The sequence below is a fragment of the Myxocyprinus asiaticus genome, chromosome 8, assembly GCF_019703515.2.
Source record: "Myxocyprinus asiaticus isolate MX2 ecotype Aquarium Trade chromosome 8, UBuf_Myxa_2, whole genome shotgun sequence".
In the NCBI taxonomy this organism is placed as follows: Eukaryota; Metazoa; Chordata; class Actinopteri; order Cypriniformes; family Catostomidae; genus Myxocyprinus; species Myxocyprinus asiaticus.
Window position 1 is genome coordinate 33,109,761 of NC_059351.1, and position 21,716 is coordinate 33,131,476.

The 21,716-nt window shown below is 39.5% G+C and overlaps 1 protein-coding gene across 1 annotated transcript in view; it reads left to right on the forward strand.

The window, feature by feature from the left end:
• The window catches only part of LOC127444833 (ephrin type-A receptor 6-like), a 218,176-nt gene extending 197,640 nt beyond the window's left edge, over positions 1 to 20,536 (forward strand). Inside the window, exons 12-18 of the mRNA XM_051704393.1 lie at positions 1,913 to 1,974; positions 2,266 to 2,475; positions 3,268 to 3,417; positions 5,697 to 5,890; positions 6,193 to 6,342; positions 18,930 to 19,038; positions 19,378 to 20,536. Of these exons, the coding sequence (XP_051560353.1) occupies positions 1,913 to 1,974; positions 2,266 to 2,475; positions 3,268 to 3,417; positions 5,697 to 5,890; positions 6,193 to 6,342; positions 18,930 to 19,038; positions 19,378 to 19,413 (911 nt within the window). The 3' untranslated portion in view covers positions 19,414 to 20,536. The remainder of the gene's footprint in view (positions 1 to 1,912; positions 1,975 to 2,265; positions 2,476 to 3,267; positions 3,418 to 5,696; positions 5,891 to 6,192; positions 6,343 to 18,929; positions 19,039 to 19,377) is intronic.
• The last annotated feature ends 1,180 nt before the right edge of the window (positions 20,537 to 21,716 follow it).

The following is a 21,716-nucleotide window of genomic DNA, read 5'->3' on the forward strand; positions in this document are numbered from 1 at the left end:
CTTTTGAAAAAGTGAGTATTTTAACGTTAAAAAATTGGCCCCCATTCACTTCCATTGTAAGTGACTCACTGGAACCAAGATCTTTGCTTTTTTTAAAAGAAAAGGAGGAACGAGTCAAAATAAATGTTTGTGATACTCAACATTTTGCCACAAATGCTGTCGATTGAGCTTAACTTGTATTGAACCCAGAACATTCCTTTAATACAGGGGACCTTCTTGCTTTGTAAATTACAGTTATATTAATTAAAAAAAAAAAAAAAAAAAAAAAACTTTTTCATCATTTTGGACACATTTGAGATTTTTTTTAAATATACAAAGTCCATGTATTCCTTGAAATTGCATATATTATATTGCAAATATGTGTTTTGTTGCACATTTGCTGTTTAAATGCCTAACTTGTACTTCTTAAAAATATTTACAAAGATATGTTGAACAAGTGCTAATACGTGGCAGGGACTTTGACAGAAGTGTTTTAGTCAAATGGCTTCTTGACAACATCCATGCTATTTTAGATTCAATTTAAATGTTGGCAGATGCTATTTGCACCCTGGTGCAAATAATGGTATACGTGTCATGTTCTGTCTCCCTCCTGTTTCTATGGACTAGTATATTGAAGTTTCCCCCTAGACTCCATTTCCCAAAGTGCACTGCCCTTATCACTACCAGCTGTTCCTCATCATCCTCACCTGTCTGCCATCCCCTTATTAGTTCTGTTGTGTATAAATACCCTCCTGTGTTGTTCATTCTTTGTCAGTTCTCATCTGTGTAATAGTGTGTTTATTTAGTTTGTGGTATGCCACGTTATTATATATCTTCATCTTCTCCATTAAAACCTGCAAATAGATCCATCGCCTCTTCACTACCACAACACATGACAATATGCTGTTTACATACCAGTGCAAATAGTGGCGTTATAGTGATATTATTTGCACCCCAACCCTATAATGGAAATAATAATAAAGCAAATAATGGTAGATTCTAATTGCACCCTGGTGCAAATAGTGTCAGAAACTATTTGCACCCATATTTAAACACTAACATACAGTATGGGCATCACTGCAGTGGGTTTAGGGTCCCACAGGCACACTACATTAACCCCTACCCCTAAACTTACCTTAGAAAAAATAACGTTGGCTTTACAGTAACCATGGTTTCATGTGGGAACGAGTGCGATCGACAGACCAAATCACTGTGATGAAATCAAAATGTATATTCATTTTTATCTATTATTTTTAGTATTAAAGGAAATATTAAGAGTGGAAACAGGAAATTGGATGGGGAAAAGAGTGGGACAAAACAAAATACATTCACACCGTCTTTACACCTCACGCCACTGCAGCGACTATAGCATCTATTGGTTAGTTTGTCATATATTTCTGTGGTTCCACCAGACTATTGGGGTGTAAATAGCTCTGCTGTGTGGCAGATGCTGTTTACACCAGGGTTTTTCTTTTGTTTTTGATCAATAACGAACTGTAAAGTACAGAAAGGACTTTAAAAAGAGACATTATTCAGTGACAAAGGGATTGTGTGGATCTCATCTTTGGACTCACATGGAAAGAGTAAAACCAAACTTTTACTCTCAACACACAGTGAAAAGATCTCTGTGCTGAACTTTGCCACTACACTACTCAAATCCTAGCAAGTGGACTTGCTCATCACTGACATTTTTAACCGCACACGTATATTGTAGAGGGTTTCGTATTGAATAAAAAAGCGACCTTGAGATTTTAAAAATCGGCATCTGCATCGTTCAAATGAAGATCGCGATTTAGAAGAAAATCACTATTTATGCCTGGCCAAAGTGCCAAACGTGTGCGAGTCCCAGAGCATCGGTCTCTGTCCCGTTTCCCTCTCTTTTTTCTCTGTATCATTTTCCATCACTGAAAGATATTCTGTTTTTACTTTGTAGGTCGGCCTGTGATGATAGTGGTGGAATACATGGAGAATGGCTCGTTGGACTCTTTTCTGAGGGTACAAGAACCCCATTCAACATTTGTGTGACCCTCCACACCTGATATTCCTGATAAACACATCCTAAGAGCACCCATCTAAAGAGCTATCTTATTTTGTAATTCACTAAGCTGCACAAACAAATGTACTTTTATGGGAATTGTTGCTGAAGTGTCTGGTTGAGAACTGGACATTCATTTTGTTCATGGTAGTTAAATGCAAAACTTGACTGCTTTACGCCTCTTCTTTCCTTTTGCTCTGCATCTTACCTCTCCTCCTGTCTCTCCTCTTCTCTTCTTTTTTCTTTTATAGAGGCATGACGGGCATTTCACCGTGATCCAGCTGGTTGGTATGCTGCGTGGCATTGCTTCTGGTATGATGTACCTGTCCGACATCGGCTATGTCCACCGGGACCTGGCAGCCCGGAATATTCTGGTGGATGACAACCTGGTGTGTAAGGTGTCAGACTTCGGCCTGTCTAGAGTGCTTGAGGACGACCCAGAGGCAGCTTACACCACCACGGTAAGCTGCATACACCCACTTCAATACTGGTTCATTTAAATTCAGGACTGTTCTGAGTTAATAACAATCTGTGCTGCTTAGACAGTCTGATCCACAGTCTCTGGAGTGTAGCACTTCTCTGCTTATTGTGTGTTATTGAATGGGGCTGAGTGTAGCCAAGCAGTATAACATGAGATCAAGGGCTTACTTCGAGGAGTGATTGTGTAATTAGATTTATAATAACATGCTAAATGTTTCTGAATTTTAACTTGAACTTTTTTATTCAGGGGTCTGAGTATGTCACTTCACTATAGGGCAAGTTGTCACATTTTAATGTGTTTTTATTATTATAAATATATACAATTTATTAATTTATTCATTTTAATTAAATATATTCATTACATAATTTGTTGGCCATAGTTTGCTCATTTCATGAGTTTCATTATTGAGTTTACTTTTAAAATTTCACTGAAAAGTCTTTTATAAGCTGTTTAATTGAAAGATTCAATATGACAGCTTACCCTAACTATTTTTTTTTTTTCCTGAGTAGTAATTGTAGAAATGTGCAACAACTTTTTTGTAGTCAAGACTTCAAGGTACTGCATGTGCCTATAAAGAAATTGACTTTCAAAAATAAAACTACCGTGAAAAATAGTAACCTGGAGTAAAAAGTGTGCAAATCTCCAAGAACAATTCCAAGAAAAGCTCAATCACTCCTCATTATTGCGTAACAAGCAATCAACATATCTCCTTTGAAGTTATTGGTTACTTGTTATTATGATTAAAAAATTGATTTATTTATTTTTTCTCCAGGGTGGTAAGATTCCTATCCGATGGACCGCTCCAGAGGCAATTGCGTACAGGAAGTTCTCCTCAGCCAGTGATGTTTGGAGCTACGGCATTGTCATGTGGGAGGTGATGTCATATGGGGAGCGGCCCTACTGGGAGATGTCTAATCAAGATGTGAGTAACTTTGTCTATTCTAATTCTACAAATTTTGGGACAATAAAGCCTTTATAAGGAAGGATTTGTGTTGTCAGTGTGTGTTTTGCAGAATTAGACTTTGCTCTTGTCCTCAGAAGTGATTTGCTTCCAGGTATTATTGTTCACTTTAAGGCATGTGGAATTGAAACAAGATTCCATAGAACATGTTATATTACTTCACAACAAAAACTCACTAACGTGTTCTTCTTCAAAAACTCACTAAAGTATTCACTTTTTCCACATTTTGTTATGTTACAGCCTTATTCCAAAATGGATTAAATTAATTATTTTCCTCAAAATTCTACAAACAATACCTCATAATGACAATGTGAAAGAAGTTTGTTTGAAATCTTTGCAAATCTATTAAAAATAAACAACGAAAAAAATCACATGTACATAAGTATTCACTGCCTTTGCCATGACACTCAAAATTAAGCTCAGGTGCATCCTGTTTCCACTGATCATCCTTGAGATGTTTCTACAACTTGATTGGTGTCCACCTGTGGTAAATTCAGTTGATTGGACATGATTTGGAAAGGCACACACCTGTCTATGTAAGGTCCCACAGTTAACAGTGCATGTCAGAGCACAAACCAAGCCATGAAGTCCAAGGAATTGTCTGTAGACCTCCGAGACAGGATTGTATCGAGGCTCAGATCTGGGGAAGGTTACAGAAAAATTTATGCAGCACTGAAGGTCCCAATGAGCACAGTGGCCTCCATCATCCGTAAATGAAAGAAGTTTGGAACCATCAGGACTCTTCCTAGAGCTGGCCGCCCGGCCAAACTGAGCGATCGGGGGAGAAGGGCCTTAGTCAGGCAGGTGACCAAGAACCCGATGGTCACTCTGACAGAGCTCCAGCGTTTCTCTGTGGAGAATGGAGAACCTTCCAGAAGAATAACCATCTCTGCAGCACTCCACCAATCAGGCCTGTTTGGTAGAGTGGCCAGACGGAAGCCACTCCTCAGTAAAAGGCACCTGACAGCCCACCTGGAGTTTGCCAAAAGGCACCTGAAGGACTCTCAAACCATGAGAAACAAAGATTGAACTCTTTGGCCTGAATGGCAAGCGTCATGTCTGGAGGAAACCAGGCACCGCTCATCACCTGGCCAATACCATCCCTACAGTGAAGCATGGTGGTGGCAGCATCATGCTGTGGGGATTTTTTTCAGCGGCAGGAACTGGGAGACTAGTCAGGATCGAGGGAAAGATGAATGCAGCAATGTACAGAGACATCCTTGATGAAAACCTGCTCCAGAGCGCTCTGGACTGGGGTGAAGGTTCATCTTCCAACAGGACAACAACCCTAAGCACACAGCCAAGATAACAAAGGAGTGGCTCCGGGACAACTCTGTGAATGTGCTTGAGTGGCCCAGCGAGCCCAGACTTGAACCCGATTGAACATCTCTGGAGAGATCTGAAAATGGCTGTGCACCAACGCTCCCCATCCAACCTGTTGGAGCTTGAGAGGTCCTGCAAAGAAGAATGGGAGAAATTGCCCAAAAATAGGTGTGCCAAGCTTGTAGCATCATACTCAAAGACTTGAGGCTGTAATTGGTGCCAAAGGTGCTTCCTACAAAGCATTGAGCAAAGGCTGTGAATACTTATGTACATGTGATTTTTTTTTTTTTTTTCGTTTTTTATTTGTAATAAATTTGCAAAGATTTCAAACAAACGTCTTTCACATTGTCATTATGGGGTATTGTTTGTAGAATTATGAGGAAAATAATGAATTTAATCCATTTTGGAATAAGGTTGTAACATAAAATGTGGAAAAAGTGAAGCACTGTGAATACTTTCCAGATGCACTGTAACATGCACACTTGTTATGCCCTCAGTTTATTAATTATATCCTCAATATCTGATTAATACACCCAAACATTGACATAACTGTTTTGCTGAAGAGATATATCCTGCCGCAGTGGCTTGAGACTGTCTATACTGGATGCGTCGGAGCAACCATTGTAAACCGTTTTATTTGTCTTGTTGGCAGGAGTAGCGCATCCATTAACTGTCGGTGTGATATGCCACAACGGACACTTCCAGTGTAGATGGCTTCATTGATTATAAAGGGATCTATTTGATTTTGACATGATGCTCGTGTTCAGTGTAGACATGGTGTTATAGATTTAGTAAAGTGTTGAGGTATTTCACATGCTCCAACCACTGATGGCATCCTTAAAATTCCATGTGTAAGCATTGATAAAATGGTCTTGTAGAATGTATATGCCAACAGGGTTCTATGTGTCCTCCCACAGGTAATCTTGTCTATAGAGGAGGGCTATAGGCTCCCAGCGCCCATGGGCTGCCCCGTGGCCCTGCACCAGCTCATGCTACTGTGCTGGCAGAAAGAACGCAGTCGGCGACCACATTTTAGCGACATGGTTAGCTTCCTAGACAAGCTGATCCGCAATCCCAGCAGCCTGCTCACACTGGTGGAGGATGTAAATAGGTACTGTAGAATGATCATGATCACATTTTAATAGCTTACTATGGAATCATTCTGAATGACAGTGTTAAAAGCTGAGTTTAAATAACAAAACCATCATCAATATAACAAGCTTTCAAAATGAAATAGTTGGTATATACTTGCTCATTTAAAACCTGGTTCTTTATGAAGCAGATAACATCACTGAACTGTTGTTACTTGTCTGTGGGAAACATTATTAAACGTAATATAAACCTGAGAATTTGCTTTTGTGCCAAACTGTTGTACATTGTTATTTCACATGTATGTGCTACATGTTTAAACAGCTTTCCAGAATCCCCTGAGGATATGCCAGACTACCCTCTCTTCATATCCATTGGTGATTGGCTGGATTCCATCAAAATGAGCCAATACAAGAACAACTTCACAGCAGCAGGGTACACCACCCTGGATTCAGTCTCCACGATGAGTATTGAGTGAGTGGAGTTACAACTACTGCATAGAATTTTGTTCAGTACTCTCCAGTTTTGTTTTGATAAGGCCCAAGCACTGAAAGTGTGGAGGCTCTATTGTTCTTCTAAGGATTATTATTAGGGCCCAAGCACTGAAAATGCGGTGGACCTATTATCCTTCTAAGGATTATTATTATTATTAGGGGGCCAAGCACCGAAGGTGCTGGAACCCTATTGTATCTGTTAGGATTTTCTTATTATTATTACAGAACCCTATTGTATTTGTTCTGATATTCGTATTATTCTTATTCTTATTATTAGGAGGCCAAGCAGTGAAGCTGCTGGAATCCTATTGTAATTGTACTGATTTTCTTATTTTTTTTAAATAAGAATTTCTGCCCTAAAAGTGTCTGGGCATCAGAGACTATAAGTCGTGGAGACACCAACCTTGGCAGGGTGATCCCAAATCCCCCCCACTATTCAGGCACACAAACACACACCCATCTGACCCTAGGTGGCGCTATAATAAACACTTTTACATTTTGACTCATATCTCTGCAATCGTAAGGGCTAGAATCAAAATTATTTTTTCCTCTGATTCCTTGAGTTAAGCAAAATGTATATCTCCGATTTCAAATGCCACACTAAAATAGCTGTCCACAGCATCCACAGGAAATTTTCTGTAAAATTGTATTATTTTAGTCATCTAGCCATATGTGCTTGGCCCCCAACAATAGCCGCTTGTGGTAATATTTATTATTATTATTATAATTATTATTCTTTTTCTGCCATAAAAGTGTCTGGGCGTCAGAGACCGTAAGTCGTACAGATCCCAAACTTGGCAGGATGGTTCCAGATCCCCCCAATCCCCCCCCCACCCCACTATTCAGGCACCCACACACACATCCGTCAGACACTAGGTGGTGCTATAATAAGCACCTTTGCATTTGTGATCATATCTCTGCAAGATATGGCTAGAATCAAAATTCCTTTTCCCTCTGATTCCTTGGGTCAAGCCCTATAAAATGTATATCTTTGATTTCATTTCTGTAGATATTTTATTTTTTTACTATACAATTCCTTCGGTTTAACATGATTTATGTAATTTATCAATATATACTCAATGCAATCTCCAAACTTAAGCAAACTTGGTATACATAGTCAACAGGACATTTTGAAGATGTCAGAAAAGTTTTGTACAATTTCACCACTGGGGGCACTACAACTAAAAACTGTCATAACTTCGCAGCTTTTTGAGTGCCAAAGTTCAAATTAAATATGCATCTTCTTTGTTTCAAATGATAACATATTTTTTAAAAATCAATTCGACGAATACACAAAAATGTCTGCCAATGGCCAATCAAATTTCAGCACCTTATAACTCATATTGGGAATGGCCAAGGATTATGGAAATTACTGTACACAAGCAGGGTGTCAGCTTTAAGCAGTATATCAAATTTTGTGAAAATCAGCCACACAGTGGTGGTATGATGAGCTAAGTTGTGTTTTTGATCATAACTCTGGAACCATATAGGCTACAATAAAATTTGTAGCTTCTCTGAATCCAATAGTGGCCCCTAATAATATGGTCACATGGATTGAAGAAAACTTATTTATCACAAATATTTTTTGAAAAACCTACTTTTTCGAACTCGTCATAGGCCGTTTGTCCGATTTGCACAAAACTTGGTATATAAAATCTACAGATATAATCAAATACGTTTGGGGCTGTGGCCCATAGTAACTAATTGGCCTGTATCTTGTTAGCACAATTTTCAAACTTAGCAAAACTTAAAAAACATGGAAAAAGAAACATTCTGAGGTCAACTGCAAAACTTCATCAATATGGCAGTGCTATAACAGAAGAAATAGCTATTTTTACAACTACATTTTTAAGCAATTAGAAATATGGAGAAAGACAGGCTGTTTTACTGTTTGTCCACCAGAGGGAGCCACACAACAAGAAATATCTTCAAAGAATACTTATACTACTACATATGGGGTTTTCCACTGCACAGTAGGGCTCCACTCGACTCTGCTCGCTTTTGGGGGATTTTCCACTGTGGATAGTACCTGGTACTTGGTACTTTTTTTAGTACCACCTCAGTCGAGGTTCCAAGCAAGCCTACTGTGATGTCAAAACCCTGCAGATCACTGATTGGTCAGAGAAAATCGTCACTACCAGCATCATTGCTATAAGCTAGATGGCAGGTTAGCTTACCCTCATGCGTCGTCTTTGAGCTAACACAGTGATGTCCTCGTCTGCTCTTTGGTGTATGAGTTTTTCTTTTTTTTTTTTGCAGTATTTTGCCTCTTTTGAAACAAAGTTTGTCATCTTGCTGTGAAAAACAGCCACATGCCGAGAATCAAGAACACCATTCCTTCGATATCCTAAATTGCTCCTTTGCTGTGTGTTTGTGTTGTGTTTAAGATGATGTCACGGCAGTAGAGGTGGCGCAACTATGACGATCAGCCTATAATCCCACCCACGTTGAGGCTGCACTAAACTGCAGTGGAAAAGCAAGCTCAGAAAAGTAAAGCAAGCAGAGTCGAACCGTAACGTGCAGTGGAAAAGTGCCATTATACTAGCAGAGTAAACAGTTGGACCAGCGCATATGAGATGCTTGATAGATCTTTTTCAAATAATCCCATTATTCGTGCTGCTTTTCTATCACCTGTGGTGAAGATAAGAGAAACTGACATCTGTACTCTCACAGAAGCAGATATCTCATGGACCAGCAACCTCTAGTTAGAGTTAAAATACATTTTAATGTCATGAATTTCTGATGAAAGGGGGGCTAACAGCACATTTTAAATGATGAGGCATTTCAACTGACAGATGATGGCTGTAATACTACAGGATAAGAAGTCATTTTAGATGGCTAAATAACTTGTATTTACGTATTACATAAATGCATAGAAATTTATTTGAAGAACTATGGTACACTGAAAATGTCTTCTGAGTTTTATATAATTAGCTTGCAAAGAAATCTGTCATCTTCAAAATGCTTGTAGATAATCAAATGTCACCTTCATTTTTATATATCCTAAAAATATTGAAAGCATATTTGTCAGACATGATTAAATATATTGTTGTCCAATTAAAATGAAGAGACAATATTATATGTTTGTTTTAATAGAATATATAAAATATTATATTTCTATGAAGACACTTATTTAGTGTTGTGATAGGAATAATAAAATAATCACATATGTGCCTGAGTACAAGCATATAATTGTTCATGAAAAGAGCAAATTCTCATGTAACCTCACCAGTCCATAAGCAGCGGCAGTCACTTTCTTTATCATTGCTGCACTGACCTCTGAGTAGAAGGCTAATCCTAGTTTACTTTACTCTTTCTAGCATGTTGTCTGCTGTATTATGACTTTTTGGTCTGTGTACTATTGTTGCACTGTCGTATTACTGTATTATTATTTGTACAAATGTTATTATATGAGTAAAATAATTTTTGCAGGTCCACATAACATGTAAGCATTCTGCAACAATCAACATATCATTATGTTCTCCTTAATCTGATGTATGTTTTCTTTTTTGTTTTTAAATATTTTCCAACATTTGCAATACTGTGAGATAACACCTAGAAGGGAGCTATATGCAGTGATTATATCAATATGTCAATTGCTTTCCATATAGCAATGCTTATGATGTTAATTTCTTGCTGATTCTTAAATTCAATTTATGGTGCATACATTTTCTACTGGATTATCTGTTAAATTTAACACAGGTCTCATAGACTATCTGTTTGGTGTTTTATGCACAACAGTAAGCAGTTTCATATGTTTTACCTATGTACAAAAACACAAAAGCTGTGTACCCAGTTGAGCTGATAATATGTTAATATATTTGTTAAAGAGTTTACATGGTTATAGTTTCAGTTCTATAAAAACGTTGCACATTAGAGTTTAAACACAACAGTTCACCAAAACACATAATTTTATAAGTTAGAGGGCCACATATGTTTATTATAGAAATACATATTTGTCTAGAAAGAAGTGCTTGTGTACTTACAAAGTTTTGAACAGCAGATTGCAAATTCACATTCGATTGAAATGGACCTAGACGTTGGAGAGTGAGAGCATTCTGCCATGCTCTGTTTGAATTTCTACTGCAATCTGTCACACACAGCATTAAGGAGTATGAATAAAACATTTATTGTTTGATTTCGTGATAAAAGTGACCAATTGAAAGCTGAAACTAAAATTGTGTTTCCCAAAAATCTACTTCTCACTCAAATGATGGAGCATATCACATTTGTGGATATGTTGCTGTAACTGGTGCTGTTCAGTGCTTCAAATCTGCATTAAGTGTGTGCAGATAATGATGCTGGTTTCTAAAGTCAAATTTGGCTTGTTTATTGGCTGCTGTGGATCTGTGTGGGTTTCTGTTAATGTATTGTCCTGTGAACATTCTGAAGTTCAGTGTGGACTGACAACAAATCGAATACAACAAGTAGAAATCGAATGGCTTTGGCAAGCCCTTTGGACATCTGTTGTCAACATAATTGACACATAAAAAACACATTTAACAAACTCATTTTGAAATTAATATGTACATGAATTACATTGTTAAGATAAAGAAAAGTAAATAAATTAAAAGTAATACAAAATAAAATATTTTTACTACACTTTTAGGATATCAGATAATATGGTGAAAGTAGCTTTATATTTATATGCTCAGAAAAAGTAATTGAAGATTAATATCTTCTACATAGCTAATGGTAAAACTGTGCATATTATACACAGTCTATATGCAATTTGGAACAAAATTTATATTTGTGATCTCTGGGATAGATGGTCCTTTTTTATTCCAATAAACTTCAATTTATTTGGGCGGTGGGGGTTCTGGTGTTCTGCATGCTTCTATGATGTCATCATAGCAATATCATATCGCATATCACATTTTTCAACAACTTATCGCATTTTTCCTCAATATTGTGCAGCCCTAGAGCTAAGGCTTTTTGACATACGATTTTTCATCATACAGTAAATACAATGTCTTATCACCTGTTCTTGTCTTTTGATATTCAAACTATGTTTTTATATCTGGCTTGTCAGGACCAAGTTGTTTGATGGCCAATTTGTCTGAATTTGTAATAGAAATGACACGCTGTTACACACGAGTTTATCAATATCGATCATCATTTTCGCAATCTGTAAGACTGCTGGCACACACTAAGTTACCTTTGATTTGATACTTCATTATGGGCAGACTCATTTCTGGCCCATTGCATCTCAATGAGGGCTTGTTGCAGTACTATATTTTACCACAGATTTACATTGGAAAAATAAGGGGCACTGTGGTTTATGGGATGGCAGCAGTTTCTTTACCCCACATGCACGTATCTCTATCATACAAAGTGTGACAGAGTTTTCAGATAAATTATTTCCGACTTAAAATATATTCAAGGCTTTTAAATACATATTTCAGCATTTTTAACGCATTATGGGTTAACAAATTCCATTATTGGAAATAATATAGTATGGATCTAGGTTTTCAAATGGATGAATATTTAGGTGGGGCTCTGCCCTACCTGCCTATGTGGACGAGCCGTGCCTGTGTATACAGTAATAAAACTAGAGACCCTCTCCTCGATTCACATTCATTGTGCATATCACCAGAGAATTTATAGTAAAAAAAGAAACATTGATCTGTTCTCACCCACATCCATAATTTTGCTTCTAAAGATATGGATTTAACCACTGGAGACATATGGACTAATTTTATGCTGCCTTGTTGGTACCCAATTCTCTTTTCAACAAATTTAGTTTAGGCAGGATCTATCCTGTCAATTCGTATTATTCGGAATCCACTGAATCATTTCTGTAAATTCTGATTATTTTGGTCATCTCTCCACATGTGCTTGGACCCTGATGATTGCCTCTTGCGGCTATATTTATTAGTATTATTATTCTGTATATGTTTCCTATGGCAGCCCATAGTACCCAAATTGCTTCAAAATTGTTTAGAATAATGTCAAATGCCAAATGCATTTGTCCACCTTGCATTGTTTTCCAAAAGCCACCAGGTGGAAATGGACCAGTTGTGCTTGGGCCCGTCATCGCTGCTTGCAGCTATATCTTTGTTTTGTGTTGTGTTGTGTTGTGTTGTGTTGTTTGGTTTGGTTTCATTTTATTTTTGATTTGTTTTGTTTCATTTTTGTTTTGTTTTGTTTATATTATTGATTTTCTAGGTCAGTGGTGGGTCATGACCCAGAAATGGGTCACAGGAAAAGCATGTTGATCCATATGATCATGTATTGTTACAATTGCAAATTAAATAGGCTTGTCAACTTTAAAAAGTACAGATACAAATATTTCCATATCTTTTGTTTGTTGACGTCATAGACTGTGCATCAGATCAAACTCATTACTCAAATTCATCTTTCACTTGGTAATAGCTAGCCACATTAGGTAGATGCCAACACAGACAGGTTGTGTGACATAATCTTGTGTAGTGAATTAGTGGCTGCTGAGAGCATTAAACCATCAAAATACACGAGACATTTAAAAACTAATGTAGAGCCGAGGAGGGCTGGGCCGGGCTGGAATGACGCACGCCCGGTCCCCAATCAGCCCGATGGGGCGCGCGAGGGATAAAGGCGGCCGGGGACGACAGTTCAAGAGAGAGAGAATTACAGGCAGCTGTACTGTGTGTTTATGATTGTGTGTTTTTATTTAAGTTGTTTATTAAATTATTATTTAAGTTGTCAAGCCGGTTCTCGCCTCCTCCTTTCCTCGAACCCCCTTACACTGGTGCCGAAACCCGGGAAGGAGGAGGGATTCCTGTCGCAGAGTCCTCGACACTGCCGTCCACCCAGGGGAGCGCCGCTGCCATCTGACGGGGGACGGAGTAGCCCAACCACCCGGACGCGGGGAACGGCCGCCGTCCGCAAGGCGAGTGGGGACAGGACTCCCCGACCGCCTGGAGCGAGGGAGCCACTGCCGGGGGTGGAGGAGTGTCCTGCCGTCCCCCGATAATGCGGAGGGGTCGAGAGAAGACCACCGTCCGCGGGGGGAGGAGGGAAGCAACTCCCCGACCGCCTGGAGTGGTAGGGCCGCTGCCAGGGGCGGAGGAGTGTCCCCATGGGACACCGGGAACGCGGAGGGGCGTTCTGTCCGTTGGGGGTCGGAGGTCTGACTCCGGTCTGCCCGGGGAGGAGCGGCTGCCATCCGCCTGAGAGGGTGGAGAAGTGATCGAGGACCACACGACGGCGCATCAGAGAACCGGTGAGTTTCTTTTTCTCTCTCTCCTCTCTCTCTCTCTGTCGCTCCATGTTGGCCTTTCCCTTGCCTATTTTGTTTTGTTCTTGTTGTTCTTCCCCTCCTGTCTCCTCCCAGGTCGAGGAAGGTGGGGATGACCCGCCGGCAGTCTGGGCGTAAGGCACGCCCCCCCGGAGAGGAAGGGGGAATGTATGTCATGCTGGGGGCTCCCCAGCCTGAGGCAACGCCGGGAGGAGTGTAGAGCCGAGGAGGGCGGGGCCGGGCTGGAATGACGCACGCCCAGTCCCCAATCAGCCTGATGGGGAGCGCGAGGGATAAAGGTGGCCGGGGACGACAGTTCGAGAGAGAGAGAATTACAGGCAGCTGTACTGTGTGTTTATGGTTGTGTGTTTTTGTTTAAGTTGTTTATTAAATTATTATTTAAGTTGTCAAGCCGGTTCTCGCCTCCTCCTTTCCTCGAACCCCCTTACAACTAATTATGAGCCAATTCAGAAATATCTGTGTTTAATATGAAGACCATTTTTGTTTACTTGTGTATGATTGTAACAAGCTCTTTGTTTTATCCAGAGAATGAGGAACCAGAAGCCCACATTCTCTCATATTTTATTTTGGTAAACACTTTTCAGTGCAGACAGCAATTCACACATAACAACACACAAAGGCGCGTGTCACTCCTCTCAGCTACACTTTATCGCTCTGTCGCCTCTCTCGAACTGCAAATAATTAGGAGCTCGAGCCACTTATCCCAATTCCGGGCATCATTGTGAACGAACTTTTGAATCATGTTCTTAGGGGTTTGATTAAATCGTTCGACCAGGCCATCTGTCTGAAGATGGTATACATTGGTCCGAATCAATTTAATCCCCAGTAATTCGTAAAGTTTGCATAAAGTGCAAGACATGAAAGTAGTGCCTTGGTCAGTGAGGATCTCTTTCGGGATCCCCACTCGGGAGATAATTTTGAAGAGTGCCTCTGCAACACACTAAGCTGAGATGTTGCGAAGAGGCACTGCTTCTGGATACCGCATTGCATAATCCACCAGGACTAACGCAAAGCAATGTCTGTGTGCTGACTGTTCTAATGGCCCAATGAGGTCCATCCCAATTCTTTCAAAGGGGACCCCAATCAGTGGTAGAGGGTGCAATGGCACTTTTGGGTTGGCTGGTGGATTCACTAGTTGACATTCGCGGTACATCGCACACCACCTACAAACATTCCTGTGAATGCCCAGCCAGTAGAAACGGGCCATGAGATGGTTTAGTGTTTTCTCTTGTCCTAAGTGGCCAGCCATTGAATTATGATGAACTGCCTGGAATAACATTTCTCGACGGCTCATTGGCACTAACAACTGGGTTGTATCTTCCTTTGTCTAAGGGTCCCACATCACTTGATACAACTGGTCGTTAATAATTGCAAAATACGGGTATGAGAGGGCAACTGCAGACTGAAGTTATTGCCCATCGATTACTCTCACTTGGTCGAGGGTGTGCTTAAGGGTTTCTTCTTGTGTCTGCTCCAGAGGGAAATCCCCTAGTGGTATCCCTAAAAGGGGGGGGGGGATGGGAGAGAGAGTCGAGGTCTCCACCTCACTTGCATCATCCTTATGTGGAGTTGATGTGGACAGCCCAGCAAGCCTCCCCAGCCAACGTGCTGCAAATCCCACACCGTATTGCTCTGTTGCAGGACCCTTCCACACACATTCCCTTCAATAAAGTTTGGAACGCAGGCGAATTGGTCCTCAATATTAGTGGATGGGTGAGGCGGGGACTAACCGCAGCCTCTATAATATGATTTTGTCCCCAGAATTGAATTTTGACAGCCACTAAAGGGTATTCATACATATCCCCATGTACACACCTTACCCTTCATGCTGTATCCAAAGCCTCGTCTTGAACCAAGCATTGGTGGATAGAGGTTAGATTACATCCTGAATCCACCAAGGCTTGGTATGTACCAAGCAGTATGTACTTGGTTTGAATAATCACTGGTATCCTGTACATCCCTGCTCAATCAGGGGCAGCCTGTGGCACATCAGGGACCTGAACCAATGCCCCCACCTCTATCGCCTGGCATTGGTCCTGAAAGTGTATGGGTCCCCCACAGCACCAGCAGACTGGCCTAGGCTTTCCCCCCACACCCCTGGCAGCAGAGTCACCAACCTGCGGGGACGAAGAGAGAGAGAGAGGGAGCCAGTGGGTTAGGGAAACACCGAGAATGGAGCGCCGGTTTTGGAGGGACGCAGCACCGTTTCCAGGGTGCAGGTATGGGAAAAGGGGGAAGAGGAGGGGGCAGGATGAGAGGAGATAGGGAGAGAAGGGGGCTTGCTGGCACCTGGATATGCCACCAAATGGTCCTCAGCCAGCTGGATTGCCTCCGTCAGCGACGCCGGGCAGTGGCACAGGACTCACTCAGCCCTTCCTTTCGGTAACCTGTTGACGAACTGCTCCAGTACCACGTGATCAATGACAGCTTCGGCATCGCGATCCTCTGTCAGCAGCCCCCTTCGACAGGCATCACGGAGCTGTTGGGTGAACAGGCGACCGAATTCGCTGTACGGCAGCGTGCGTAAACGTTGCCTGTGTTGTTCAGGGTTGAGACCGACCCATTGCAAGATGGCCGCATACTCCAGGATGTTCGTGACCAGAAGCTGTTGGGCCACAAGCTGTGCTTCCCCGGACAGCAAGGGCAGCAATTTGGGCTGCCCACTGTGTGTTGGGCCAGCCCCACGCTTCAGCTGTCCACTCAAAGAGCTCAGTGAAGGCCTCTGGTTCATCTTGTGGCCCCATCTTAGCGAGTGTGATGTAGGGCGTGGCCATGGCTGTGGCTGGAGTACTTCACTGTGCAATCAGGCTCTGTAATACCTGTCAGTCTTCCACTTGGGCCTGGAGCAGGACCAGCAGTTCCAGGTCCTGGTCCGCACGTAGGTCCAGAAGGGCTTGATGTTGCGTCTGGTTGATGCCAGCAAGACTCTTGATGACTTTGGCTAATGGCGAGGATGAAATAACTTAAAATAATTAATAAATAAATAACAAAACAGAAAATAATGAACACATCTCTGTCTGCATGCAGCTTTATTTGCCCCTGAAGTCGTAGACATAGCCAGAGTTGTTTCACTATGTTTAAGCAAATACATGCATGCACACATATGCACGTGCACAGGCACACTCATCATTGACTACCGAGGTGGCTGGCATGATGAAAACAAAAAAATGGGTATGTATCCAATGTTATACAAACTAAACAAGGCAGTTTCACACAACACGGGACCTGACAACTGGTAAAATTGTGTGTGGCGTTTGTGCAGACAAGACGGTGCTTGCATTGCGGTTTCATCGTGGTTAAAAACTTAAAATCAAGAACTTCATTGAGTCAAGTCACCCACATCATGTCTGTCACAGTTTACTGAAAACAGCATATCGAAATAAAAATACATAAAAATAGTATTAATATTGGATATTAAGTATTTTAGGCATAATGCATTTACACATGTAGGCTTCTATAGTCTCTTGTGGTCCACGCAGTTTTGTCAGCTTGAACTGGTCCATAACAGCTTGATGAATTAACTGTGTAACTTTAAATAGTCAGGGGAAAAAATTGTTATTGCTAAAGCAGACAGCAACTCTAAACAGATAAACAGCACCTATTTATTATTGATTAACTATTTTCAAAGCTTTGACGAGCTGCTTAAAATACATTATTTTACAGCATTTGTCCACCATTCACAACATTCAACCATGCACAATAAAATATTGGGATATTTTGGGCAGTGAAATGTTTTGTTTATAATTTAATTAGACTATAAAATATATATATTATTCGATGACAGAATTTGTGTATGAAGCTAAACTGATGAATTTAGTTGGTTATGACATTTTTATTTTAAATGTTTCTTTTATTTTTATTGTAAACCACCGGGTAACTTATACACGTCTTTTCTTAGCCTATATCTCTTACACTTTTGAAGGACAATTCTGTTAAATTTATGACTCAAAATTATTGTTCTCCATGTTTTTGCAGTTTAAGAAGAGCTCAATGAAATTTTCTTTGGTTGGTATTTAAAGATTTCAGACTGATTGTAGACCAACGTGGCTGCCGCTCAAGCAAGTATCAATCATTATTATTATTATTATTTTATCTTCTGCGGCAGCAGCTGCGATACGCACATGGACGCATCAGGGATTTAGGTACACGAGTTGCATGCAGAACTGCCCTGCATTGTGCGATTTCCTGCAAATTAACTAGAAAATCATGTCCGTGACGGCATGGCCCTAATATTATCAGTGGGCTTTTCTAGTGTTTTTGGACGCAGAATTTGTAGTCAAATCGTGAGACATAACTTCTCAGCGAGTGCTAATTATTACTGTGTTGACTCAATTGTATGTACTGTATTTTCCCAAATCATTAGGCAGATAGAGAAAAAAGATTCAGAAAGAAATCTCAGTATAGACTATTATTTCTTTAGATAGGGATAATTTTAAATAAAACTAATTTAAATTGAATTGACAAATTGAAAATGAATTAGAAATACAAGCTAAAGTAAAATTCGAAAATAAAATAACCTTGGTTTTAATGACTAACGCAGCTTTCACTTTCTTTAGTCTATGTTTGAGTGGAGGGGAAAAAATAGCAAACAGAAGGCAATAAGTATTTTGTTGAAGGACAGTTTTGTCTTCATACACCTAAAGAATATGCTTTCATTCTGAAACTTCACTTTGAAGTTTGTTCAGCAGGATACTAATCATAAAATATATATATGAAAGGCAACATTTATATTGACAAACTGTTTTTCTTAGTTGTGAAGTTTAAGTTTAAAGTTACAATTTTAATTCAGATTCATGAACAGATTCACTCGAACTCGACTCTGACTCGGCCTGTTATGGACTCAGTCTTGAGTCTGACTCGGCCCCTTTTGGACTCTGACTCAACTCGGACTGGATTGTTTAAAGACTCAGACTTGACTCAAACTCGACTAAGGTGGACTCGAACTCAACACTAGCTCTCATCTCCCGGTTTCGCTCTCCATTCACCAGCCAGCGCTCGACAACGCCTCCACGTCCTCAGTGATAAAAACAATGTTTGTACTATGTTGGGTTGCCATGTCTAGTATATCTGGGTCCTGAAGCAAAGCCAGCTGGGAACCACTGTTCTAGGTCACCCTCATTAGTCGGTTCAAGCTCTTTTGAGATAAGAAAATTCAATAAATGCTCAGTAAATAAAGAAACTTTTTAATTTATAGTTTTAACTCACCAGATATAATTGTTTGTGGATTTTAGTGTATTGCATTTATTCTGTGAATGAAACTCATCTCCTGAACTGGCCAATTCTGTCACCCAGTTTCAAATGTCTCACAGTCATTCTTCTCTCAACAGTGATGTTAGAAGAATCGGAGTGTCTCTGATTGGCCACCAGAGGAGGATAGTGAGCAGCATACAGACACTACGATTGCAGTTCCTCCATGTTCAGCAAAGTGACTTCCATGTATGAAAATACACATATACATATACACATGCAAACACACACACACATACACACACACACACACACATACACACACACACACACACACACACACAAATGCATATCCCAGCAACTCTCCCCACCAAAACATATTCACACAACATAGAGCCCTTGAGGTCTGGAATGTCTGTTTATTGGCCTGTGTGAACTTAACATGAGCGGTGCTCCACAGCCTCAGTTTCTGTCAGAATCCCATGAAGACTTCCAATTGAAACATATACACAAGAAAGCAATCTCAAAGACCTTGAAGAAAGATGCTAAATGTCCTTGTTTGTCTCCTTGATGAACTGTGTGTAACAGGAAAATTGGATGATTTACCCAGAGGAACTACAGTAAACAATGGAACAATGGCACCACTCTGTTGTTATGAAGATGTCATCTGTCAATCATCCTGCAAGTTCTGTGATTGACTGGACTCCAAATCTGAGAACTTTTAATAGTATATTTGCTATTTTAATGTATTGAATTGATTATGTGTCTTGAGAGATTTTTCTGGTTTATTCATCGAGCTTCTTCCTGAGCCTCTAAAACGAGAGACCATGGATCTGCTGAATGTCTTCAGCTTAAAATGGCTATTATACATTGTTTATCACATCTAATATTTATCTTGATATTTATATGTATATGTGTGAGTTTGTTTCATTTTGGTTGCATTTTGTTTTGTTTTGTTTTTTCTAAGCAATATGCGCAGTCTTTAGAAAATCAAGAAAAGAGACAAGGTAGGGAGTGGAGAGCTTTATCTTGCTCTGTTTTAAAATTCCACACAAAGCCATGGACTTCCTCAGGCTGTCAGCTAGGTGGTAAAAGTCTGACCTTTCTGACCTTTCAGAAAATGTAAGCCATTTTCTTATTCCTGTGTACCACAGTCAAATTGAACAAACTTATAAAAATCCACTCAGACCAAGATTTGAGAACTGCACACATTTGTTCATTCTGCTAAGGTGTACAGTATCTTAGACACCTCTGATATTTTATTAGTTTGCCTTGTGACCACACAACTATTGTAGTGGAGAATCGTTGAGGTAACAGGTTGCAGTAAAATGTATTCATACAGAAAATTTGAAAACAAAGCACTGCATGTTAGCAAGTACTATTTATCCCAATACAGCAGGGACTAAATACACACACACGAATTCTGTAGCAGGTCAACATGCACATTAGCAGTCTCCTTGGCTTCCACACAGACGTACAAGCACACAATAGTTTACCACATGCTCATTAGCTGAGAATCTGTCCCGTCCACCAACTGGCTCTTTGTATCTGAACACATGTTGTGGACACTGAGACCACTTTACAAACTGCTAGTTGCAATTTGCAAATGTCAAAAGTGAACGAGAACAGAGTGCTTAGTTCATGCAGGGCAAGGGAAATGTATTGTTCATAGTAATCTAATTGTACATTATTTTTATAATTTATAAAGAGTAAAGAGAGATAAAGGTGATATAGGCTGAATGTTTGTAAAAATAAAGGATAATGTGTACTGTTTGTGTTTTTCAATGAGTCTTATCACAAACAAAGATTTAATAATAATTAATGTGATTACTTTTCCAATGAATTAATCAGTAAAATATGTAATCTGATTACAGTGTTAAAGTAATTACTAGTTTGTTATTAATTACTTTTTAAGTAATATACCTAACACTGGTGAACATATATATAGTACATATATTCAATCACATATTTACATATTTAAATTCCACTAGTATTTGGGAAAATACGTTATGTTTGTTATATAATTTATCACATATGAAAACAAATTGTGCAGTATTTTGATATATATGGTGCATATATGTACCAGCATGTGACTTTATAGATCAGTGAAAACCATACATGAACATATACTGTATGTCATATATGTGTGTGTTGCCTATATTGCCAAATAGAGATTTATGTTGATTTTGAGGTATTTTTGATTTGATTTGATCTAATGTAATCATTTTTAAAATGTTGCAGAGTAGCTAACGTGAATCCCTGAAATGATCACATACATTTGAGACAAAATATTTGTTTATCATTTTCAGTTTTGTTCAAGGTAATTATTATTTTTTTAATGTTTTCCAAAAATGCCAAAACTTCCACCAAAAAATAAATAAATAAAATAAAATACAGTTTGGTTGATAAAGCAGGAATATGCTGAATAACAATAAAAACAAAGATTCATTTGTGAAATGCACCTGAACATTGCATCTTCATGATGTACACCATACTGTACAACTCAATAATACAGATAAAAAACCCGAGAGGTACTTTACTTAAGTACTGGGTTTATTTAAGTGTTAAGTGTTACTCAAAAATATCTTGCTCAATCAAATTTACATAATCTGACCCATTTTGCACACTATATCATTATAGCCCCTGTCGGTCTTTTGCCCATTTTCTAGCTCGCTTTATATTTAGGCAAGTACATTTTACAGTACATTTTAAATAAAATAAAAAAAACTTTTTTTCATTTTCACACAATTCCCCACAATTTCTCCACATATCGCACAAACTTTTGTTTTCTCGATCAATACACTTGGGACCATTAAAAAAAAAAAAAAAAAAAAATCACTTAAGACTAAAAAGTTGTGGAAAACAGGCTTTTTTTTTGCGCAAAGCTGCAGTTCTCACATTGTCCTGTGGATGTCGCACAGAAAACA